Source organism: Pan paniscus, chromosome 10 (assembly GCF_029289425.2).
Source record: "Pan paniscus chromosome 10, NHGRI_mPanPan1-v2.0_pri, whole genome shotgun sequence".
In the NCBI taxonomy this organism is placed as follows: domain Eukaryota; kingdom Metazoa; phylum Chordata; class Mammalia; order Primates; family Hominidae; genus Pan; species Pan paniscus.
In genome coordinates, this window is record NC_073259.2 from 38,374,928 (window position 1) to 38,400,262 (window position 25,335).

The 25,335-nt window shown below is 48.2% G+C and overlaps 1 protein-coding gene across 14 annotated transcripts; it reads right to left on the minus strand.

Annotated features, from left to right (window-relative positions):
• Positions 1-36: 36 nt before the first annotated feature.
• On the minus strand, positions 37-22,902 carry DGKA (diacylglycerol kinase alpha). Of its 14 annotated transcripts, none has more exons than XM_024931105.4 (24): positions 21,963-22,140; positions 17,512-17,656; positions 16,989-17,062; positions 16,536-16,671; positions 16,027-16,101; positions 15,519-15,568; positions 15,090-15,164; positions 14,774-14,893; positions 14,550-14,664; positions 13,911-13,999; positions 13,648-13,767; positions 13,356-13,454; positions 13,098-13,181; positions 12,753-12,826; positions 12,494-12,568; positions 11,995-12,080; positions 11,815-11,904; positions 2,276-2,436; positions 1,960-2,024; positions 1,629-1,719; positions 1,128-1,326; positions 900-1,020; positions 650-710; positions 37-375 (listed from the first exon to the last, which is right to left on the minus strand). In XM_024931105.4, the coding sequence occupies exons 2-24, from the start codon at positions 17,573-17,575 to the stop codon at positions 292-294; spliced, it is 2,208 nt and encodes a 735-aa protein (XP_024786873.1). In that variant the 5' UTR covers positions 17,576-17,656; positions 21,963-22,140; the 3' UTR covers positions 37-291. The 14 variants fall into 14 exon arrangements, with proteins under 14 accessions (XP_024786873.1, XP_063449508.1, XP_063449509.1 ...); XM_063593438.1 differs by adding an exon at positions 18,677-18,777 and having other exon boundaries at positions 37-710; positions 21,963-22,073; XM_063593439.1 differs by lacking the exon at positions 21,963-22,140 and adding exons at positions 18,677-18,777; positions 21,831-21,956 and having other exon boundaries at positions 37-710.
• Positions 22,903-25,335: the final 2,433 nt, after the last annotated feature.

Here is a 25,335-nt window from a genome sequence, read left to right on the forward strand (position 1 = left end):
GAGTGAAGGTATAAAAGAAGGAAGTGTACCACTTACTTAGCAGATCCCAAAGGGGAAACACAAGTCATTTTATTCAGATGAGGCACTTTCAATGTATGTGTTTTGGGGTGTGTGTATGTGTGTGCGCATGGGGAACAGTGAGGTGGTGCAGGATAATAAATACTGTGAGGGTGAAGGAACACTCCCCCAAGCTGGCAGGAGTATGTGGCAGCAATGTACAGAGCCTCGGGAGTAGAGTCCAGGGACAGGGAGGTGGGTTCAAGGCTGGCTTGGAGGCCAAGGGTGTCCCCCTTAGCTCAAGAAGCCAAAGAAATTGGTGGAGCGGGGGGGTGGGCCCATGAGCATGGGCATCTGGTTCTTGTGGGTGATCTTGATCTGGAAGGGAAGGGAGCACATTCAGAGGCAGGACCTGATACTTTGGGGCTGTGGCTTCAGAGATTTAGAGGGAAATCTGTGGGGTTTGGGGTGGGTTGCTAGATTCCTAGAGAGGCCACGATAGGGAAACCAGGGGCTGAGAAATCAGGGTTTAGGATGAATGATGTGCAGGGGAAGTTCAGGCATCAGAAGGGTGTAAAGAAGCTGTGGAATGGGGATTTAGGATCCATGGAGCCCAAGGGTTTAATTTTTGGCTGGGATCGTCAATACTCACTGTACAGGGCGTCTGCATCCAGGGTTCTCCATCAATTTGCATGGGAAGGGTTTTTGTGGTGCTATAGGAGGCCAAGGAACATTGGTGATTTCCTTACCAATCGAATACCAAAACTCTGCTTCTTAGGTTGGCTTTGAGACCTTTTGTCACTGAGGGAGATCTAGTAAAGCCCCTCCCCACCATTCCCATGACCCTTCTGCTGCTCCAGCCCCACACCTTCCCTCAGGGACCCTGGTGGAGTCTTCCTTACTGGAAGGTGATCTCAGAGCACTTGGCCAGCCGACGTCCAGCATTCTTGAGCTTGGTATAGATTTGGCCCATCTCAATTGCACCCTCCAGCCCGACCACTTCCAGTCTCTTGTCACTTAGGTCTGGGGACGAAGTAGGGAGTTAAGTTTTACATAAACAGGGTATCCCCATAGGGAGTCACACTTTCCCTTCGTCCTGCCCACTCAGCTCCCAAGGCTGCTCCTCTCACCTGGTACACAGGTTTTCAGGATATCAGGGTCGGTGATGACTTTAGCTGTAGCACCTAAGGCCTGGTTGATCCCATAGATATCCCCATGGGGTCTCCTGGTATCACCCCAGAGGTTGGAGCCACCATGCATGCTAGGGATGTTTAGCACTGCGATGCCTTCTAGGGACAGGTTGCTCAGATCCAGCGGTTTCCCACAGATCTGAGAGGAGGGGGCACAGTCCCAGTTAGGGAGGGTACAGATCCTCACCTCATGGCATGATCATAGATGTGATCGCTCCCTCCACCAGATGACAAACTGGAGAAGGCAGGATTTGGAGGTGTGCAAGGGATGGAAATAGGGACTAGTGTATCTTGAGGACTTGGAGAATTGGGGTAGGAGAGCTGGGAGGTTAAAGAAGCATAGGTTCAAGAATATGGGAAGTTCCTAAGGGTGCCATGGAGGGAGAAACTTGGCTATTAAGAAGCTGAAAAGGATGTAGGGTTAAGTCTTATTACACACACCTCAACTGTCAAAGACTCCTCCAGCTTTTTGCATGTTGAGAAGATGGATTCAGATGTGGCAAATTCGAAGTACCATAGCTTGTTCTTCATTCTGTGTCAGCCCCAACACAAGGCCCAGTAGGGAGGGACAGGTTACACAGTGCTGGCAGGGGTGGTACGTGACAGGGAAGGGCATCAACCTCCTAACTTTAGTCCCATGGGGAACAAGGGTGGCTTTGGTTGGGGGACCTCCTAGAGGTGCCACTGTTCTTCTGAGCAATCTGAGTCAAACTTGGTCAAAACCTGGCTCCTGACACTGTGTATGCCCACACTGCCCCCTCCTTTCCCTAACCTGCTGTTGAACTTCTCCGGATATTTCTCTCGCATGATGTGGAATCGATGAGCAATAGAGGCATCCTGGAGAGTTCGGGACATGAAGGTCAGTACAGAGCTCAATCTCTCCCTCCCGGTCTCCCCTCTTTCCCAAGTCCCCACACTGCTCGCCACAGCATGTCCCAAGATCTTCCCTTGCAACTCAGCACTGTACTGCACTCCCAATTTCCCTGTGTCACAGGTCACTTAACCTCCCCCTCCTTTTCTGCTCTCCTCCAGCCTCTGACTGCTTGGCCCCCCCTTTCTCCCTTCTCCCCAGGCCCCATTCCACTGACCACGCCAATAGAGAAGTAGTTATTGATGATTTGAAAGGGGACTGGGTCACTTTTTTCTTCAGTTTGTTGAGGTATCACCTCCACAGACCATCGATCCATATGTACCACTTTACTCATCTCTAAATCCTTGAGGATCTTTGCCAGATTCTGTCCTTCATACCCTAGGAGTGGAGAAGACAGGTTAGCACTGAGCTCTGGGTCCCAGAGAGGACTCTTCTCAGCTCCCAGCTCCACAAATTCCCAGGGGCCTTCTGCCCTGTTTCTACAGAGCCTCTCAGCCCTAGCCAGTGACAGGGCAGGGTGCATGGTCACAGCTCCCATGGACCTTTCCTCCATGCTGTGTGGAGGGTGAATGTTTCCAATGTGTGTGGATATGCAAAGATGGTGCCAACAGTCATCTGGAAGGTTGGAGAGAATAGCCAGGAGAATGCTGAAAAAGATGGGTGACAAATGGGGATAATCCTCTCTCACCCTTGACCCCTGATGCTTTCACTCCCCATTCAGACAGACCACAGTACAAAGCAACCATGTGTAAACAGTGTTATACAGGCAGAGTGAATGCAATAAAAGGTTCAATAGTAAAGAATAGAGAGCCCCCAAATAGACTCAAGTATATATAGAAATTTAGTATGTGATGTCATTTCAAATAAATGGGGAAAAGATAGATTATTCAATAAATGGTGCTGGGGAAAGGGAGGAGCAGCATGAAAAACTACCTACTGGGTTCTATGCTCGCTACCTGCATGATGTGACCATCCATACCCCAAACATCCCAAAGTGCTGGGATTACAGGCCACTGCGCCTGGCCAGAATTTGTACTAGAAGAAAACATTAGTAAATGTTTTTATAATCTTTGAATGGATACAAAACTAGAAGCCCAAAAGAAAAAGATAGATAAATATAATTATATTAAAATTTAAAACTAGATGGACATGGTAGCCCCTATAATCCCAGCTACATGGCAGGAGGATTGCTCAAACCCAGGAGTTCGAGACCAGCCTGGCCAACATAGTGAGACCCCATCTCAAAAAACAAACAAACAAGGCCAGGCGCAGTGGCTCACTCCTGTAGTCCCAGCACTTTGGGAGGCTGAGGCGGGTGATCCCTTGAGGCCAGGAGTTTGAGACCAGCCTGGACAATATGGCAAAACCTCATCTCTACAACAAATATAAAAATTGGCCAGGTGTCAGTGGCTCACACCTGTAATCCCAGTACTTTGGGAGGCTGAGGCGGGCAGATCACGAGGTCAGGAGATCGAGACCATCCTGGCTAACACGGTGAAACCCTGTCTCTACTAAAAATACAAAAAATTAGCCAGGCGTGGTGGTGGGCACCTATAGTCCCAGCTACTCAGGAGGCTGAGGCAGGAGAATGGCGTGAACCCAGGAGGTGGAGCTTGCAGTGAGCCGAGATTGCGCCACTGCACTCCAGCCTGGGTGACAGAGCAAGACTCCGTCTCAAAAAATAAAAAATAAAATAAAATAAAATAAAATAAAATAAAAATTAGCCAGGTGTAGGCCGGGTGCGATGGCTGACGCCTGTAATCCCAGCATTTTGGGAGGCCGAGGAGGGCAGATCACCAGGTCAGGAGTTTCAGACCAGCCTGGCCAACATGGTGAAACCCCATCTCTATAAAAATACAAAAAATCAGCAAGGCGTGGTGGCGGACACCTGTAATCCCAGCTACTTGGGAGGCTGAGGCAGGAGAATCACTTGAACCCATGAGGCGGAGGTTGCAGTGAGCCGAGATTGCGCCACTGCACTCCAGCCTGGGCAACAAGAGTGAAACTCTGTCTCAAAAAAAAAAAAATAGCCAGGTGTGGTGGCATGTGACTGTAGTCCAGGCTACCCTGAGGTGGGAGGATTGCATGAGCCTAGGAGTTCGAGGCTGTGGTGAGCTGTGAGCTCACCACTGTACTCCAGCATGAGCAGCAGAGCAAGACTATCTCAAAACAAAGAAAGAAACAAAAAACAAAAAAGGAAAAATGCGCAAATAATACAAACAAGCCTATGATAGAAGAAAAAATACAAATAACCAATATGCATAGGAAAGGTGCTCAGTATTACTAACAATTTCAAGAACCATAATTAAAACAATTAGCTAACTTTTGTTGCCTATCAGGTTGGCAAAGTATAAGGAGATTCAGAAAACCAAATGCTAATGAGTTTATGAATAAATTGGCATTCTCATTTGCTGTTAGCTACAGCATGACTTGATAAGTCATTTTTGGAAAGCATTTTGGCAATTTTTATCAAAATGTTATCCAATTTTATCAAAACATATTTTTCGCTGGGTGCCATGGCTCATGCCTATAATCCCAGCACTTTGGGAGGCCGAGGTGGGCAGATCACCTAAGGTCAGGAGTTCGAGATCAACCTGGCCAACATGGTGAAACCCTGTCTCTGCTAAAAATACAAAAATTAGCTGGGCATGGTGGTGGGTGCCCATAATCCCAGCTATTCAGGAGGCTGAGACAGGGAGAATCGCTTGAGGCCGGGAGGCAGAGGTTGCAGGGAGCTGAGATCGTGCCATTGTACTCCAGCCTGGGTGACAGAGTGAGACTCCGTCTCAAAAAAAAAAAAAAAGTTGTCTGTTTATGCATATGTGTGTGTGTGTGTGTGCATGCATGTAAAAACAGAAAAATGACTGTAAATAGGAAACAATGTTTATCTCTGAGGAGGTACATGGAGTTTTGTGGGGAGTCTTTAAATCTTTACGGTGACAATGTACTGATGACTTATTTATGTAAGTTTTTTTTTTTTTTTTTTGAGATGGAGTCCGGCTCTGTTGCCCAAACTAGAGTGCAGTGGCATGATCTCAGCTCACTGCAACCTCTGCCTCCCAGGTTCAAGCTATGCTCCTGCTCAGCCTCCCAAGTAGCTGGGATTACAGGCGTGTGCCACCAGGCCCAGCTAATTTTTTGTATTTTTAGTAGAGACAGGGTTTCACCATGTTAGCCAGGATGGTCTCGATCTCCTGACCTCGTGATCCACCCACCCTGGCCTCCCAAAGTGCTGGGATTACAGGCGTGAGCCACCGCGCCCAGCCCATTTGTGTAATTTTTTTTTTTGAGACAGGATCTTGCTCTCTTGCCCAAGCTGGAGTGCACTGGCTCACTGCAGCCTCAACCTGCCAGGCTCAAGCTATCCTCCTACCTCAGCCTCCTGAGTATCTGGAACCACAAGCGTGTGCCACCATGCCTGGTTAATTATTTTATTTTTCATAGAGATGAGGTCTCACTGTGTAGCCCAGGATGGTCTCAATCTCCTGGGCTCAAGCGATCCTCCAGCCTTGGCCTCCCAAAGTGCTGGGATTACAGGTGTGAGCCACCATGTTCAGCTATTTGAATAGTTTTTTAAAAAAGAAAATACCTTTTTTTTTTTTCGAGATGGAGTCTAGCTCTGTCGTCCAGGCTGAAGTGCAGTGGCATGATCTCGGCTCACTGCAACCTCCGCCTCCTGGGTTCAAGCGATTACTCCTGCCTCAGCCTACTGAGTAGCTGGGATTACAGGTGCCTGCCACCACACCCAGCTGATTTTTGTATTTTTAGTAGAGACGGGGTTTCACCATTTTGGCCAGGCTGGTCTTGAAGTCTTGACCTCATGATCCACCCGCCTTGGCCTCCCAAAATGCTGGGATTACAGGCATGAGCCACCACGTCCAGCATGAACATTTTACTATTAATAGTTATTTTCGGCTGGGTGTGGTGGCTCACACTTGTAATCCCAGCACTTTGGGAGGCCGAGGTGGGAGGATCACCTGAGGTCAAAAGTTCGAGATCAGCCTGGCCAACATGGTGAAGCCTCGTCTCTACTGAAAATACAAAAAATTAGCCAGGCGTGGTGGCGCGTGCCTTTAGTCCCAGCTACTTGGGAGGCTGAGGCACGAGAATCACTTGAACCCGGAGGTGGAGGTTGCAGTGAGCCGAGATTGTACTATAGCACTCCAGCCTGGGTAACAAGAGTGGAACTCCATCTCAAAAAAATAAATAAAATAAAATAAAAATGTTCATATTCTCCGAGTAAGCAATTCTACTTCTAGAAGTCTCTCCTAGAGAAATGTTCATATCTGTGCGCAGAGATAGATGTATGAGTGTTCACTGCACCATGGTTTGTAAGATTAAAAAACTGAATGCTACCCTAATGTCCACCAATAGGGAACTGTTTATAAATGATTACACATTCACACAACGGAACACTATTCAGTGCTAAAATGGATGAGGCAAACCTGACTGTATAGAAATATAATGATAATCAATATGAACTGTTAAGTTAGAAAAAGAAGAAAAACATCTATAAAATTATCTCATTGTTTAAATATATGTTAGTTTGTGTCTAGGAAGTAAAACATGGAGGAACAGCCCCCAAAACTGTAGGGCATAGATTATAGGGAGCTTTCACTTTCTTGGCACATGTATATGAAATGTTTGAGTTATTTTTTACCACCAGCATGTATTATAATTGTAGTCAGGGAAGAAAAAAGGTTTTAAAAATGTCTCCACAGCTGGGCGCAGTGGCTTACATCTGTAATCTCAGCACTTTGGGAGGCCAAGGCAGGTGGATCACCTGAGGTCAGGAGTTCGAGACCAGCCTGACCAACATGGAGAAACCCCATCTCTACTAAAAATACAAAATTAGCTGGGCGTGGTGGCACATGCCTGTAATTCCAGCTACTCGGGAGGCTGAGGCAGGAGAATCGCTTGAACCCGGGAGGTGGAGGTTGCAATGAGCCGAGATCGCGCCATTGCACCCCGGCCTGGGCAACAAGAGCAAAACTCTGTCTCAAAAAAAAAAAAAGAAAGAAAGAAAAGAAAAAGAAAAAGAAAAAAAAGTCTCCACTTCCTCACACTCCATTGAGGGTTCAATCCACTGTAATTTACCTTTTGCCCATCCCACCCTGCTGAAACTTTTTTGGCAAAGATCACCAATGACTCCTGCCAACAGTGTATCTTTCGTTCTCATTTTAACTCTTGAAAGTCTTCACTTAACCTCTGAAATATCACTCTCTCGGTTACAGAGGGACTTTCCTTTGACTTTCCTTTCTCTTTGACTATTCCTTTTTAGTCTTTGTGGTAGGCAGAATACTAGCTTCTCAAAGATGTCCACATCTTAATCTCAAGAAACTGTGAATATTGCTGGGTGAGGTGGCTCACGCCTGTAATCCCAGCACTTTGGGAGGCCGAGGCGGGTGGATCACCTGAGGTCAGGAGTTTGAGACCAGCCTGGCCAACATGGCGAAACCCTGTCTCTACTAAAAATACAAAAATTAGCCAGTTGTGATGGCGCACGCCTGTAATCTCAGCTACTCAGGAGGCTGAGGCCGGAGAATCACTTGAACCTGGGAGGCAGAGGTTGCAGTGAGCTGAGATCGCGCCACTGCACTCCAGCCTGTGCGATGGAGTGAGACTCCATCTCCAAAAACAACAACAACAACAACAACAAAACAAAATTAGCCAGATGTTGTAGCACATGCCTGTAATCCCAGCTACTAGGGAGGCTGAGGCAGGAGAATCGCTAGAACCTGGGAGGCAGAGGTGGTATTGAGCCCAGACCGTGCCATTGCACTCCAGCCTGGGCAACAAGAGCAAAACTCCCTCTCAAAAACAAAAAAAAAAAGAAGAAGAAAGAAAAAAAGAAACTGTGAATGTTACCTTACATGGAAAAAGAGACTTTGCAGATACATTTAAATTGAGGATTCTGGGCCAGGCATGGTAGCTCACACCTGTAATCTCAGCACTTTGGGAGGCTGAGGCAGGTGGTTCACTTGAGGTCAGGAGTTCAAGACCAGCATGGGCAGCACGGTGAAACCTGTCTCTACTAAAAATACAAAAATTAGCCGGTGTGTTGGCATAGGCTTGTAAGCCCAGCTACCTGGGAGGCTGAGACATGAGAATTGCTTGAGCCAGGGAGGCAGAGGTTGCAATGAGCTGAGATTGTGCCACTGCACTCCAGCCTGGGCAACAGAGGGAGACTCTGTCTTAAAAAAAAAAAAAAATGAGGATTTTGAGATGGGGGATCATACTGGATTATCTGGGTGGTACCAATGTAATCACAGGGGTCCTTATAAGTGAAAGAGGAAGGCAGGAGAAAAGAGTTGTAAAAGGAGATGTGACTGTGGAAGCAGGGGTTGGAGTGATAAGACCACTGGTTGGAAGGGGGACCTTGAGCCAAAGAATGCAGACAGCCTGTAGAAACTAGAAAAAGCAAAGGATTATTCCCTAGAGCCTCTAGAAAAGAACTCAGCCCTGCCAACACCTTGATTTTAGCCTAGTGAGACCCATTTTGGACTTCTCTCATCCAGAACTGTAAGACAATAAATTTGTGTTGCTTTAAGCCACTGTTTGTGGTAATTGGCGACAGCAGCAATGGGACACTAATGCAGACCCTTTAATAACTCCTGTTCCTCTGCTCAACTGTTAAATAGGGTGTTTACCAGGATCTTGCTGTCTTTGTTCACCTTCTCTTACCTCTTTCTCTGGGTAATCTCAGCTACTTTCAGAATGTCAATTACCACCTAGGAGCAGATGACTCTCAAACATGTATCTCCTAAAATATTTGACTTCTCTCCTAAATTCCTGACATGTATTTCTAACCACCCACCACAACATCTCCACCTGCCCCAAACTGAATTTTTCTTCCTTAAACTGGTCTTCCTCCTATATTCCCTGTCTTAATAAATGCCACCCCAAGGTTGGGCACGGTGGCTCACGCATATAATCCCAGCACTTTGGGAGGCAGAGGCGGGCGGATCACCTGAGGTAAGGAGCTCGAGACCAGCCTGGCCAGCATGGTGAAATCTCGTCTCCACTTAAAATACAAAAATTAGCTGGATGTGGTGGTGGACACCTGCAATCCCAGCTACTCGGGAGGGTAAGGCAGGAGAATCGCCGGAACCTGTGAGGTAGAGGTTGCAGTGAGCTGAGATCGTGCCACTGCACTCCAGTCTAGGCAACAGAGTGAGACTCTGTCTCAAAAAGATAAATAAATAAAAATAAATAAATGAATAAATGAATAAATAAATGCCACCTCCATCTGCTGAATCCACAAACCTAGGAAATGTCCTAGACTTGTCTCTACCTCCTTCTCCACAACCTATCAGTTATCCAGAGCTGTGGCTTCTACCTCATTAACTCCACTGCTGCTGCCTTGGCTTCTGTGTTCATCATCTCTTGTCTGGACTACTGCAAACAGGTAATTTCCTATTCTGTCTCCTTCCTACAATCCATCTTCCACAGAGCTCCCATAGTGATAATCCTTTCAATCCCCCCTCTTCGAACCTTATGATTTTTTCAGTGTCAACATGTTTTCCTTTTTATTTTTTAATTTAAAGTCTCACACTGTTGCCCAGGCTGGAGTGCAGTGGTGCAATCATGGCTCACTACAGCCTTGATCTTTTCAGCTGAAGCAATCCTCCCGCCTCAGCCTCAGCTGGGACTATAGGCATGTGCCACCATGCCTGGCTATTTATTTGTGTGTTTATTTATTTTTAGAGATGAGATCTCACTGTGTCAGCCAGGATTGAGTGCAGTGGCCCAATCATAGCTCATTGCAGCCTGAAACTCCTGGGCTCAAGGAATCCTCCAGCCTCCACCTCCTGAGTTGTTGGGACTACAGGTGCGTGCCACCATGCCCAGCTAATTTTTAAAAAAATATTTTGTAGAGACTTGGTCTCACTTTGTTGTCCAGGCTGGTCTCCAGCTCCTGGCTTAAAGTGATCTTCTGACCTTGGCCTCCCAAAGTGTTGGGATTACAGGAATCAGCCACCGTGCCCAGCCCAACATACATTTTCATTAGTGCTACATTTATATCCTTATTGTCATGATTCAGGTTGAGTTAGCAGAAAACTGCAATGTTTTCTGCTAACTTGTTTGCTTGTTTATGCTAACTTGATTTTTGTTTGCAGAATACAGGGAAGACATAAAATATGTAATTTCAAAATATCTAATATTATAAATGAAGAAGTCAGATGTTGAGGATCTGAAAACTGGTCAAAGAATTGGTTATATGTCTATACATAAAACTTAAGTTATAATGAGCACTCAGAGATATTTCTTCCTATTTGTTCTTTTAGTTACATCTTTTACTTACATCGAGTTCCCCCTCACTGCTGCTTGTTTGATTGAGTTAAAAAAAAAAAAGAGAAAAGAAAAAAAAAGAGTTTGCTCATAGTTCAGGGATTGCACACTCAAATACCTGAGTGGCTTGAATGGTAAAGTGGGTTGGGCATGGTGGCTTACACCTGTAATCCCAACATTTTGGGAAGCCTAGGTGGGCAGATCACTTGAGGTCAGGAGTTCAAGACCATCCTGGCTAACATGGTGAAACCTCGTCTCTACTAAAAATACAAAAATTAGCAGGGCGTGATGGCACACACCTGTATTTCCAGCTATTCAGGAGGCTGAGACAGGAGAATCACTTGAACCTGGGAGGCAGAGGTTGCAGTGAGCTGAGATGGCACCACTGCACTCCAGCATGGGCAACAGAGCGAGATTCCATCTCAAGAAAAAAAAAAAAAAAGAAAGTGAAAGTGAATAAGTGACTAGCAGGGAGCCAAGGGGATTGTGATAAACTGAAGAATACATGTCCCACTTAGAAATAATCAAGTACAAAGAAATTGAAAACACTGCAAGGCAACTAATACAAAACAACACAAAATCATTACTGTGGGCTGTCAGCTTGCAATCTCTGGCAGGATAAAATTAAAAACTCCCTGGCACAGTATTCATAACCCTCCATCATCTGGACTCTGCTCAACTAGTCTTCCCTCTCCACATTTTCCACCTTTCACCCTATGTTCCAATCATGATGAATGACTTACAGTTCCCCCAATGCACCACCATGTTGTTTGGTGGCTCCTCTGGCCTTACACTACTTCCTCCACCTAGAATGCCTTCCGCTGCCCTTAGCAGATCTCTATTCCCTAAGATCTCCAGCAAGATCTTAGAGCTGGACCCTGAACCCAATAACTTCAACTCCAAGATTCCTCAAACACAATCTGCCCTACACTGACCTCTTTATCTACCAATACCATCCCTCAAACTCTTTCTGTTTGAAAGGCATAAGAGATTAGAAATGGGAGAGCAGTTAGGAGACTATTGCAATACTTGGAAAGAAATCATAGTGAATTAATTAATGACTACCTGGTTAATTGTTTGAATGAGTGAATGAGTCATGACCAAGCTCCCTGCTAGCTCCATCACTCAGCATCTGGCTTAGCTCTTATACAACCTTCCTTATTCACACATTGTTCCCCACCCCCATATTCCTTGATTCTCTGAGCCATAAGAGTTGGTTGGGAGAAACATAAAAATATTTACAGGAAAGGGGACTATCACCCTTGACCCTTCTAGGTTCAGACTGTGGTCCTGCTTCTTCCAAAGCTCTCTTCTTTTTGGACATTCCACTTTTGTATCCACCTGTCTGTGCCCCTCTTCTTCCCCAATCCTTTCCATACCAGATGTCTAGTTTCTTCTCTAAGTGCCTTTCCCTTCCTACACAACTCCTCTCAGCCTACAGCAAAACAATTTCTAACCACTTACCTCCTCCCCATCTTAGGCATCGAGCCAGATCATTTCCAGTACCCAGGGGCAACACAGCAACAGGAGGCAAAACTGGCAAGTTAGCTTTGTCTGCGGAGGCAGGTGAAGAGAAGGATGGAGTGAGTTAGCTCTGCAAGACTACGACCCCAATACCTTCCCCACGCCCCTCCCTGCACTGACCAATGGTCTCTAGAATCCAGCCTACTGTGCCATCTCCACCACACACCAAAATCCGGCTATCAGGAACATCCTTGAATAATCGGAGCCTGAGACAAAGGGGAGAGAGAAGATGAAGAAGGATAACAGGACTGAGGCTACCCAAGTCCTGGGCAGGCAGATTGCTTCTTGTCTCTCATTCCGTAGGACCCTCCTCCTTTTTGTCAAAAGACTTGAGTTTCTATGAAGGTCACAGAAAAGAACAATGGGGAAAGTTATAGCCACTCCTCAGTGGTTAGGGAAAAATTGGATCTTCATTCTTTGAGAGCAGGACAAAGATGGGCCAGAGAGCTCGGAGGATGGGATACCCAGTGACCCTAGGGAAGGAAATATTCTGAATTCTGGCCTCTTGGGGATCTCTAGCCCTCCTCTCCCAACCTGCACTCTTTCCTGCACTCTCCTAACATATACAGATACACAGACCCACGAAAACACTGTGATACAGTCCCTAACCTGTGCTCACCCTATCTCAGGACCATCCTTTAGGAGGTTGAACACCTGTCGAGGGTTTAATATATACTGGAACTTCCAGAGCACCCTGTGTGTGGGAAAAAGAAAAGTTCATGGCAGGCGTGGGGGTTGGGGGTGATCTTCTGAACCTCACCCTCTTCGTGTGTTCCTCAAGGTATGCCCCTCCAGACACACACATCCCCTTCCACCTTCTAAGTGTTGCAGGCAGGCCCTCCCTCTCATCTTAGAAGACCCAATATATTTCTCCTCACCTCTGCCCCTGTTTCCCGCCACTCTTAGGATTGACAAAGACGAGAAGTGGGTGGGTGTTAGGAACAGGGTCAATCTGCATTGGGGGAAGAAAATAAGGATAAAGAAAGCAGGATTTTGTCAGAGTTAAGGTGGGCCCAGGAGACAGGGGCAGAGGGCTAGCATTCCACCAAGATATTTCCCCCCTCCCTCCTGTTTCCCTCCCCTTCCCTCCCCTACCATGGTGGAGTTTCTGGAGAGTGAGCATCAACCGCCCCCCACCAGGCTCTCCCACTTCATTCCCACCCATGAGGGCTCCAGTGAAAAACCTGCCCCCATCATGAAGCCCAAGACTCTCAGCCCTGTACCCGCAGAGCCTCAGAGGTGCTCAAATTTAAATCATCCATGGTCTTCTGGCTTGTTTTGCTATTTTTACGATCCGGTCCAGAGGCCTGGGAGGGGAAGAAAGTAGAGGGAAGGAAAGCTGTATTGTGCGTGAATCCCTAAATAGAGGGGTCTGACTTGAATCCTAAAAGTATGAGCTCTCTATTCTAAATGCCACTCTGTGCGTGTGGGAAATCGGGGAGGCACTCCTGTCCCCTCCCCGCTGCTGCCGAGGGTCTCACCAGGACACTGGGATAGATGGAAGATGGAGGCAGGATGTGATCCCGGAGCAGCCCACAGTCACACTCATGGCCCACCGCTTGCAGGCAGTCATCGTGGATCTGAAAGACGAGGTGGGCACAGAGAGATCACGAAGGTAACCCTGTCTCCTCTCAACCTGGCAGTCTGGGCTGGAAAGAGCCCTTGGGAGCAGGGGCAACTGTGCCTGTAAAGGAGGTGTGGCCGGAGGCCCGTGGAGAAGGCAGCTCTGCGGGGCCCTAAGACGCACCCAGAAGGGATGGCTCCCAAACTGACCTCTAGGTGGCACCATACACAATGCAGCCCGGTCAGACTGTGGTAGATCCGGATCTTTTTCTGACAGCGGTCGCAGCGCCCGGACTCACAGCCTCCTCGCACCCACACATGTGATTGGACCTTGGGGAGAAAGGCAGTTCCTTGTCTGGGAGGGTCTGAGCAGGACCTAGGGGAGGGAGGGGCTGAGGGCAGCAATGGGCCAAGGGCCAGGGCCAGGGCCAGGATGTAGGTGATGTTGGGGGTGGAGGCATGAGATCACTCACACCAATGTCCTTCCGAGACTTGGCATAGGTGCTGACTTCACAAGGCAGGGCTTTCATGGCACACTGGTCGTGAACAGTGTACTTACAGACTGAGGGAGAAGGAAGAAGTTGGGAGGCTTAGCTGAGCCTCTCCCCCTATTTCCTTCTTACCTGAGGGTGAGGCAGGATCAGATATGTGATCCCTTGCTTGAGGGTGTAGCAGAATAAAAGTTCGGGGTGAAGTGCCCACCTCCAAAACCCACGCCTTTTCCTTACTCTTCCTCCTAAAAGATCAGCTGCTACTGCATGCCTGCCCCACACCATCCATGTGCCAGGCAGGAACTGAGCTGGATAATGCTTGGGAGGCCCAGGTCTAACAGCAACAGTAATCATAATAGATATTTTTTATTGCATCTTATAGTATGTGCATGCACCATCTGAAGCACTTTTCTTGCACAACTTTTTTAATGCTCACAATTACCTCATTTTCAGTTGAGGAAACTAAGGCTTAAAGAAGTGATGTGGCTTTCCCAAGGTCACATAACTAGTCAGTGGCAGAGCCCAGGATTCAAACCTAGGTCTTTCTAAGTTTACAGCGTCAAGCTCCCACAGATAGCTGGGCTGACCCTCTTCCCCTACCTCCCAGCTCCCATTACTCACGGTTACAGCTCAGTCCCTGTTTGCCAAGACCAATGCTTGACTCGCACAGATTGCAGTAGACTGGTCTGGGGAACCTCTTGGGCCTCCACATGTGCTGTCCATCGTCCTTCAGAGTCTAGGAAGGCACAGTAGATGCCAGGGAGTGTCAAAGCCCTTACAGGACCAATCCTGGCAAGCATAACCCAAGGCTGTCTTACTCATCCCCCAAAGTCTCTCCTACTCACCATCTCCAGACCCAGCAGCACTAGCAGTGGCACGGTGGTGGCCCCAGCCCGGACCCACTCAGCTTGAGAGACAGAGCCACTGCCATCATAGTCAATCTCTTTCATCATCTCCTGAAGAATCTGAGCACAGAGTGGAAAGGGACTTTCAGTATGAGTGGGTCTTCAGACCCAACACCTCTCCACTGCCTCTTAGGATATCCAGCCCAGCCATCCTAGCCAAGGGAACCAGGTTGCCTGTCAGAGATGAAGTAAGGCAGATGCAGGACTCACCAGGGAAGAAGGTACAAGAAAGGACATGAAGGAAGAGCTGCCTTACCGGCCTCAGCTCAGACACATCCCAATCCAGGTATTCAGCCACTCGCATCATCTGTAGGATAATTTTGTCCACTTCCTGGAGCAAAAAGGGCAAGAGCCACAGCCATATCCCCTTTACTACCACCATCCAAACTCTTTTCCAGAAATCAGTGTTCCTGGGTTCCACCCCAGATTCACACCTCTCATTCTCAGGTACGTCTGCCAAGTAAATAAATGTGTTTGTATGTTTGTAAGGCAGACCCAATTCATGTCTCCAGCATTCTCTTTGAGGGGTCAAGAGCTTGGGACTTACTTTCAAATTTAGTCCTAGAGGACTCAACCTCTCCCCCCATCCTCTTCTGTTTCTTAAGACCCTGGAAGAGTTGGGGCAGGAGGGTGCAGACAAATTAACACATATTCCCTTGCCCAGCATACAGGGTCCCCAACTCACTGAGCTGTCCAGGATCCCATTTCTGTCCGTGTCGTACAGCTTGAAGGTGACTGTGGGGTGTTTTAGGGGGGCCAGGGTCAGTTTGTGAGAGATACCCAAAGAATTCATACCAGAATATGGGGGAAACAAAGAGACAGGGAGAGAGCTTTTGGGTGAGAAGCCTAGAGCCTGGGATGGGACTGAGAGAGAGACAAAAAGGAAAGGAAAACAGGCATGGACTCCACCCTCAGTGAATGTGTCAGGGGAGACAATACACAATCCATATCCCAAGGACATCCTAGGCCGCCTACATGGGAATGCACAAGACATGGGTACTGGGGTGACTATGGTGAAGGGTATTAGGTATAAATAGTCTGGGAGAACACAGGAAATGGGCTCATTCTCTGGCCCCACCTTTGTCTAGACCTGTCAGCCTTTAGGAATCCTGAAGGAATAAGGGAAAGGAGGATGGGAAACACCTCTCTCTCCCTTCACTGCCCTGCCACCTCACTTCAGAAGGGCAACTCACATTCTAACTTGTCTTCTGGCCGACCACCCTCCAGAAGGGAAAAGTAGCAGGAAACATCATTGAGACACACCACATCTGGTTACAAAAAAGCAGATCAGAAGTCAGGGCTCTCTCCACTTTGGCTCATGTTTTATCCTTTGTTTGTCCCACCTCTCCCTTTTTTAAAAAAAAAGATTTACTGATTTTTTTGAGAGACAGGGTCTCGCTCTGTCACTGAGGCTGGAGTGCAGTGGCATGATTACTGCTCACTGCACCTTGAACTCCTGGCCTCAAGCAATCCTCCCACCTCAGCTTCCCAAAGTGCTGGGACTACAGGTGTGAGCCACTGCCCTCGACTTACCTTTCCCCTTTACCTTTCCTCCCTTTAGCTCCTAGACCAGCCTGACTATTCTCCACCAATTTCCCCCAACCTGCACAACATGTGACTCAAGTTAATTCTCATCCCCAAATCCATACTAGTTTGATTTTTCTGCCAGAGGCTTAGCCCAGTCCTACCTGCTTGACCATACCTTTTGTCACATTTGTCTCATTTAAGCAGTGACCAGTCTCAAAGGATTGAAACAGTGCCAGGCTTAGGTGTCTGGGAACATTATCCACTTCCAGATAGATTTTCAGGAATTGCTGGAATCCCTCGTACCCAATGGCCTATAATGAGAGTGAGCATTATCCTGGGGAGTCTGCAAGGTCAGAGCTGGGGCTGAAGAATTGGGAGTAGCGGGGACAGGGATAATAAATGCAGAGCTGAGAAGCATCTGAGGCAGGAGTATGGTTTCTTTGATTAAGTCCTGAGTTAATAGAATCCCTTGTTTTATCCTAAAGCAATAGTCAGAGTGACAATGGACACTAGGGTATCTCTAGAGGGGATAGTGAGGGGCAGGCCCAGAATAATTCCTGGAAGTTGGGGATCAAAAACAAAGATGGGAAGAGTTGATCAAGAAGAAGATTTCCCAGCTGCCACTCACATCTCCTTGGACATATTTAGCCATCTCGCCATCCTCGAAGAGCTTTAGGACATCACTGACCTTTTTGGTGGAGTCTAGGGTGTAGAGAGAGTAAGAGAACAGCATTATTAGTCCAGCTGAGTTCTCTTGCCAGAGAAATCCAGCAGGAAAAAAGATTCAAATGAGATGAAGAAATTCCAAGAAGAAACACAGAAATACAGAGGGAAAAATATTTCAGATCCTCCAAAACAGTACCACTCTTTACTCCTCTTCTCTGAGAGCTGGAGCAAGCAGTCCAGGTATAGCGAAGGTGGGTAGAGAGCCGAGACCTTGCACAATGCAGCCCAGTTAGACTGTGGTAGATCCGGATCTTTTTCTGACATCTCCCCATCTCCCACTCCTCCCATTTCCAGTCATGGGCACATCTGAGCAGCACACTGCTCAAAGCCACTGAGGAAGCTGGGGGGCAGGGGGTGTAATGAGGAGGAGGAGGGATTCTCTGGGGCAGGGTCTCCAGAACTGAAGGCCTGACAGGAAGACTCACATTCCATGTATTTTTGCAGCTGGGCAAAATCACTGGGGCTTATTAGGCCCCTCTCCTTGGCCATCTGTCTGTTTTTCTCAAGGATGGCCAGAAAGGCAGCTTCGTAGTAGTACTTCCGTTGCTTGGACCTCTTCAGAGGGTAGGCCTGGGGAAAGGTGACAGAGCGTACAGTGGGAAGAGCCAGCTGTCTGGGTGTCTTTTCTTCTGTCTGTTCCATTCTGTCTCTACTCCCACTATTATTTTTTGTTCTTTCCTTCTCTCCTAGTCCCTCCCTAAATATCTTCCTTTCCCTGTGTCCCTTTTCCCTATGCCTCTACCTTCCCTGACAGTGTCTGTCCTCTGTCTCTGTTTCTCTGACTCATCTCTGTCTCTCCATTTCTGGATCCTTCTCCCTCTCCCCCAACCTATCTTGATTCATCTGACCACCCTCACCTTCCCACCCGCACCCGGCTTTCTCAGTCTATATATGTTTCTGTGGGTGTGTCCCTTGTCTGTTTCTGCGCTTTCTTCCGCCATCGTCAATCTCTGCAGACTCTCCCCATCCTGAGCTCTCTCCCATCTCCGGTCTTCGGCAGTTCCGGCAGTTCCGGCCCTCTGAGTGACTCTTACTGCGTTAGCGCGTCTTCCTGGCCATGACCCCATTTTGTTCCGCCTCTGGCCAGGGACCCCAGCTCCGCTCAGCCACCCACTCCCCGAGCCACCCACGCCACGCAACGACCTCTAGCGCTTCTGACGCGCGACACAGAACCAGCTCTGGCAAGGTCCCTAGCCCCGGCCCCGCCTGGACTGCGTTCCGCGGAGCTCCACTAGGGAAGGGTGGGGACTTGGCGCGGGGTAGGGAAGAGGCAGGGGAAGAGACTCTGGGTACCCACAGAGTCTCTTCCTCAGAAGAGGGTTCTGGGATACTGACATCCTAGAGAAAGGACTCTACCCATCTGGCACTTTTCAATGACTATAATCCAACTTCTGCTGCCAACAGATCTAGTGTTTCCCAGTCCTGGGACGATGGAGCCGAGTGCTGCTAGTGTCTCGGCTCCTGGGAACTTCCTTCCACTCCGCTAGGTCAGCAGTGCTTAGGGAGCCCCAGGTTTTGGCTACTGGATCCAGGGACCAAGGTGCAGTGGGCGACTTTCCTTGATTCAATAATGATAATAACATATCTTACGTTAATATAATACAGCACGGTTTTGGAACAGAACTAGGATCAGTCATATCTGGGTCCCATTCTTAGCTCTGATACCACTGTGTGACTTGGGGAAGTTATATCTGCAAAATGGGGAGAATGAGAACCATTTTTCACAGTTGTGTGGCTTACGTAAAACAATATATGAAAAGTCACTCATACAATGCCTGACATTTAGGAGGCTTACAAGAAATGCTAGTTATTATTATACTAACAATTAGAATCAAATCATCAGACATAGGAAATTATTGGCATAACCATTCTACAGATGAAGAAACTGGAGCTCAGAGAAGCTTGGATTTCCTAAGGCAGTTGATAGATGGAAAATCCAAGGCTCCAGCCCAAGGCCATGTGGTAGTGCCTCTGTTTGTCACTCTGCCCTCCTCTTGTTCCACTCTCTCCTCACACCCCGCCATCTGGTCTCACTGTACTCCTTTCTGTTCCTCAGGCATGCCAAGCTCTCCCCTGCTCAGAGCAATGAGTCTTACTGTTCTGTCTGCCTGGGATACCCTTCCCAGTATGTAGTGGGTGCTCAATATTGGTTGTACACATGATTGTGTAAAGCTGGGGATTCATAATTTGGGGCTATTAATCCAAATATGGTTACATGGGAATAGGATGCCAGAGTGTCCACCTGACAGTCAGAGGAAAGGAGATAATTTGTAGTACATAGAGTAGGTGCTAAATAAATATTTGTTAAATAAATGAATGATGCTGAAAAGCACTTATTGACTACCCCATCAAACACCCTGATCTCCACCCACTCATTTAGGGCTTGTTGGGTTAGGGAAGCAGTTTGGGTGTTCAAGAACAGCCCAGCCCTTTTCCTTTCTGATGATGCAAGAACTTTCTCTGCAGCCTCTTCCCTTGGGACATCTCTGCTGCCTACTTTTATGCAGCACACCATTCCTATTCCAGCAGCTCTCTGGGAACACTCAGAAGAGGGTTCTGGGATACTGACATTCTAGAGAAAGGACTCTACCCATCTGGCACTTTTCAATGACCATAGTCCAACTTCTGCTGCCAACAGATCTAATGAATACTAATAGTCTTATGGCTAATGGGGCCTCTATAGCTTAATTAGCCTCTCTGATTACCCCTGGGGATTCTAAGATGACTCCAAAGTTCTAGGAAATGGAATCTGAGGGAGAAAGTGACAAGGAGGGAGCAAACAAGTTACAATGCAAAGGAGAGAGGACAGGCTTCTTCTCTGCCTCTCTTTTTACAATGATCTAACTCTTTCTTGCTCCTTCCTAGCTCCCCAGGTCTTAAACCTGGAGAAGTAGTATACAGTAGAAGTTAAGAGAATGGACTTGCAAATTGGACAGGCAAGGATCAGAATCCTAGCTCTTTAAAAGGTCATTTCATCTCCCTGAGCCTCAGTTTTCTCATCAGTAAAGTGGGCACCTACAGAAATCAGTCACAATGTGGGCATTAAATAAGATGATATATGCAATGTACTCAGCAAACAGCATGGCACAGAATAAGAACTCAATGAACATCAGCTATTATCATTATTACACAAGGGTAGAACCTAGAGAAACATTTCTGGAGATGAGGAAAAATGATGTCTTTGAACAAGGAAGGCATAAATTTCAGGGACTGCTAGCATCAGTGAAGCCCAGTTGTACGTCTTACCCCTTGTTATTAATATATCTGTCAGGTGCAAACATGTAGTATCAGGATTCTGAACTTTGCCTCTGGGAGGATGACGAGGTGGCTAGAGCTAGACTCTCAGGGTTCAAGGACACCCCTGGGCTGGAATCTTGGAAACGAGTGCTCTTGGGATCTTTTCAGTGGTTTCCTTGACTTCTCTGACTGAAAGTTTAGCTATCCCTGGAGCTGAAGGGATCCTTCAGGAACTGTGGGATCCTGGGGACTTAAAGACCTAGAACAAGTCCATTTTTTTTCCTCCAGGTCCATCCCAACCCTGAGGCTATAACCTGGGCTAGTCTAGGCGAAGGCCAGGGCTGGGAGGGTGGGGTCTGCTGCCAGCCTGCCAGCTATTTGTGACTCACCCTTCCCTTCCCTCCTCTGGTTTCCCTGCCCGCCCCTACCCACTTGGGGCGAGAAAGGAAGAAGTTGACTTGGAGGCAGAGAATCTTAGAACATCCACAGAGCTGGGAGTCACCAACCCTCATATTTTACAGAGGAGGAAATTGAGGCATAGAGAGAGAATTACTCTCTTAAGGGCACAGTCAGACTCTAGACACCCATCCTTAGTACATTCCACTAAATCTTAGAGCTCATGGCTCTCTGGATCTAATTTTAAACATCAAATACTAAAATTTTAACCAAGAGATAAATATTGTTTCCAAAGCCTGTGTTAGTATTTAAAGTTTCCTTTTTTCACTTAAGCGTTCATTGCTCACATTCCAAGTCCTTTAAGTCGACCATTACTCAGGAAATAGCTATGTCTCCAGAATATTGAGGCTGCCCCAGGGGGGCAGGAGCTCCGAATTTGAGGGCCCAGGCCTGATTACCTGGACTTCTGAATTCCTTAGTCACATCATAGACTGTATCCTCCACCTCTCCCTGACCGTTGCTGCTAGTAGGTAGCCCTCAAGAGGGAATCATTTGCTTGAAGCCTCAAAACTTATTAAGCCTCCACAAACACTGAAGACTGCAGTGCTACCTGGCTGAGGGGGTTGTGTGTGTGTGTGTGTGTGTGCGTGTGTGTGTGTGTGTGTGTGTGTGTAGAGGGTGTCATTGCGTAGTATAGGAGGAAGTTACGATACTGGCATGGTTGGGGGATGTGGGCTTGTCTGTGCTGAGGCTGAAGAGATGCCCAGTAATATTTGCCATTCTTCCTCAGGAAGGCTCATTTCTCCTATCAAGGTGAAAAGTGAGATTCAGACTCAGGTATTTTCAGAAACTTCCCAGTGACAGGTGGGGAGAGGATGGGGGTGGGAAGTTGGGGACCTGGAGGCCAAACAAGAACCCTTCTCCACCCGTGCGGCACTGTGGAGGTTCCGAAGAGGACTTCCCTCGGAGTCGGGTCCCAGGAACCGGGCTTCACCATCCCTTCGAATGAGCGGGAGGGATGGAGGGGAAGGTCTGGGAAACGTTACCCACCGGGTTCTGGCCCAGCCCTCCCGCTGCACCCCCGCGTCCCAGCGCAGACCCTTCTCGATACCCGCTCCAGCTGTCACGCTTCCTCCTTCCCGACCCAGCAGCACGAACGCAGCCCGTGGGTCCTCGGCTTCCCTACCCCTGTCCTTTTCCGATGGGGGAGGGTGGGGCGCTGGGGGGCTCGCGGGGTCTCTACCTTGCTTGAGAGGGCTCGCGGTCGCAGCTGAAGCGCCGGCGCTGGAGCTGGAGCCCGAGCTGGGCTGGAGGGGACGGGCCAGGCAGACGCGGCCGCAGCGGGGCCGCCCCGTTCCTGACGACATAGCTGCCCGCCCCCCACCCCAGCCTGCCCGCCGCGCCCGCGCCCGGCGCCCCCGACTCTGGGAACTTCGAAGTTGGAGAGGCCCGTTTCTAGGTTTCCAGTTCACCATAACCTGCTCCACCCTCCCTCGAATATGTCCGGGGCTTTGGACACATTTTCTCCATTTGCTGCGCTCCTCATCTTCTTCCCGCGCCGGCGGCAGCTCTGCTTCTATTTTCCCTTCTTTCTAATCACTCACAGCCTCTCCCTTCATCCCAAACCTGGGAGGCCAAGATACCGGGCGGGCCGCTAACAGAACAGCTCGGCAGTTGGGCACCCAACCAACGTCTCACTCTCTCCTGATTGCTGCCATCCTGAACTTCCCTGACCAACTCCCTTCCATCCACCACTGACTTCACACTCAGGAGATCCCACGGGGGCAAGCCCAGAGTCCCAAACTCCACAACCTGACCAAACACCTCCCTCCCGCCCCGGGCTCTACCCTGCTTGAGACAATCTCCCCACCTTCTTCACGTTCCTCTTTCCTTTTAGACCTATTTTCCCCAGTCTAAGGACACCTCCTGTCAAGACTCATGTCCTCTCCTTAATTCTAGGGTGGAGGTTTGCACTTTGGTCTATGTCCACCCTTTCTCCACGCCCTCATCCTCCCACTTTACCTGCTGGCCTTGGCAGGTGGCACAGAAGGCCCTGGCCAAAAGTAGGGAGTGAAAGGTCCTTTCAGCTTCCCCTGCCTGGAGTCTCTTCTAGAGTCATTAAGGCTCTTGGGGTCGCATGGATGGTGGTGAAGGTGGTACAGCAAGGGAGAGAGATGGAGGCTTAGGGACTTACTGGCAGGAACTGGAGACCCAGGCATCCTGCTCACTGGCCCCGCCCCAACCCCTGTCTAACTCCCTCCTACCCTTCATTGAAAATGGGGCAGAGTAACAAAGCCTTAGGTTCCTGGAATCGTCCTTCTTACACCTGGGGGTGGGAAGAAGGGGGAGGGGAGACCTCTGACTAGAAGGGTATATGCATGTGTGGGTATTGTGTATGCATACATACACACACATAATATATACATACTTTTGGTGGGTGTTGGAAAGGGAATGAATACATGAGGCCCTCTAGTGGAAACAGGGATATCTAAGCAGTTCTTGATTGTTTCAAGACAGGCTTGTTGGAACAGACTCCTCCACATTTGCCAGAAATATAGCTGCTGAGTAATAGTTTGGGAGTATTGTTGTTGTATCCAAACTGGAGATTTCGGGCATAGGTTGAAGAGGGGTCTGTCTCTCTGCTCCTGTGCCCCTCCAAGTCTCACCCTCTCACCCCCAATCATAAAAAGACAAGGGCCAAAAGGCCGGGCGCGGTGGCTCACACCTGTAATCCCAGCACTTTGGCAGGCTGAGGCAGGCAGATCACGAGATCAGGAGATTGAGATCATCCTGGCTAACACGGTGAAAACCTGTCTCTACTAAAAATACAAAAAATTAGCCGGGCGTGGTGGCACATGCCTGTAGTCCCAGTTACTCGCGAGGCTGAGGCAGGAGAATCGCTTGAACCCGGGAGGCAGAGGTTGCAGTGAGCCGAGATCATGCCACTGCACTCCAGCCTGGGTGACACGAGCAAAACTCTGTCTAAAAAAAAAAAAAAAAAAAAAAAGACAAGGCCCTTGACACTCCCCATCCTGTCTTTACAGTATTTTCTTCACTGTTAGCAAAGCTTCATCTCTCCTTCCTCTATGACCTCCTTAGTCATAGTAAACAAACTCTTCTTAAGGCCTTTTATACACTAAGTCCTGTACTTAGTTCTGCAATACAAGCAAAAACATAGCCCAGTTTAGGGACTATATCAATGAGTGGTGCAATGTGTGTAAAGCCTCTCTGCTCTGAGCTACTTTAAACAAACATACAATGTAAGAATAGGTCCCCTAACACCTCTGCCTATGTTTTCTGTCCCTGGATCTTTCATTTAGAAATCTTGGAACGATATTAATCTCTAAGGCACTCAGCTTTCCTTGCAAAGAATGCTTAAAGTAATGCCACCCTATGTATTACCTGTGTTTCTCACTCTATCGTCTTTAGATATGTCCCTAAATAAAGTTGAAGACACTCCTTTTAAGATAGTTTTTGGTACTTCAAAGTGGGGTGTAATGTTATCTCTTGAATAAGGAATAAGGTGGAATCAGTCTTATTCTAGACTTCTTTGTGTCTTCTTTAGGATCTGTGCTCCATCATACCCCAAGTCAGTTACTGGGGGGTGTGGGTGGGGGAAGAAAAGCCAAGAAACATCTAAGAAGGAGGCGTTTAATGCCTACGGTTCCAGGTGCTCATTTCTTTAATCAACCACATCATAAAAATCAGAAAGAAAGAAACCGCAATGAACAAAGGGAAAGGAAAAAACAACAGCCTGTTCTCCCCGGCCTTTTTTGCCCTGTTCCTCCTCAGGGTGGGGGGCCACATCCGGGGCCCCGGGTTGGGTCCCAGGCAGGTCTACTAAGCAGACAATTGAGTTTCACTTCCTGTCAACCCCAGTGCTGAGGCAGGATGTCTGGGGGTGGGAAGGGGGCCTAGGGTTGGTAGTGAACAGGGGCGACTTTAGGTTTCCCTCCTGCACAAAGGTCTATTGAGCAGCCTCTGAAAGCTGCAGAGACCACTCCTGAGGTAGTTCAGTCAAGACCAACGTATCCCGTTAGTTCTTAGAGGCTTCATCCCACACTCTCACGTCTAATCATAACAAGGTTAAGGACAAGATGTTAGACCCTGCAGGGCTGAAGTACAATTGGTGAAAAGAGAGCAAGGGTTTAAGACCACAGTGTCACAACACTTGCAATAACAGTGTATCGTATGCAAATACTTTTTATTTATTTATTTTGAGACTGAGTCTTGCTCTATAATACAAGCTGGAGTGCAGTGGCACGATCTTGGCTCACTGCAACCTCCACCTCCCAGGTTCATTCCTCAGCCTCCCGAGTAGCTGGGATTACAGGCACTCGCCACCACACCTGGCTAATTTTTGTATTTTTAGTAGAGATGGGATTTCACCATGTTGGCCATGGCTGGTCTCGAACTCCTGACCTCAAGTGATCTGTCCACCTGGGCCTCCCAAAGTGCTGGGATTACAGGCATGAGACACCGCACCCGGCCTGGAAATACTTTTTAAATGAGCCCCACCCCCAGACATTCTGAATTGGCCTCTAGTGGAAGTCACAGACATGGAGGATGGGAAGGAAGGCAAGCTGCGGCCCCCAGAAAACTTCTGAGGCCTAATT

Bases quoted from the DNA above. Each gene is read 5' to 3' on its own strand.
- DGKA (XM_063593432.1), bottom strand. From the start codon at position 18,153: ATGGGGTCATGGCCAGGAAGACGCGCTAACGCAGTAAGAGTCACTCAG. The intron at 17,063-17,511 runs GTGAGTCTTCCT...TCTACACCCTAG, and splicing joins GCTGCAAAAATACATGGAAT to ACTCCACCAAAAAGGTCAGT. The intron at 2,025-2,275 runs GTCAGTGGAATG...CGAACTCTCCAG, and splicing joins ACTACTTCTCTATTGGCGTG to GATGCCTCTATTGCTCATCG.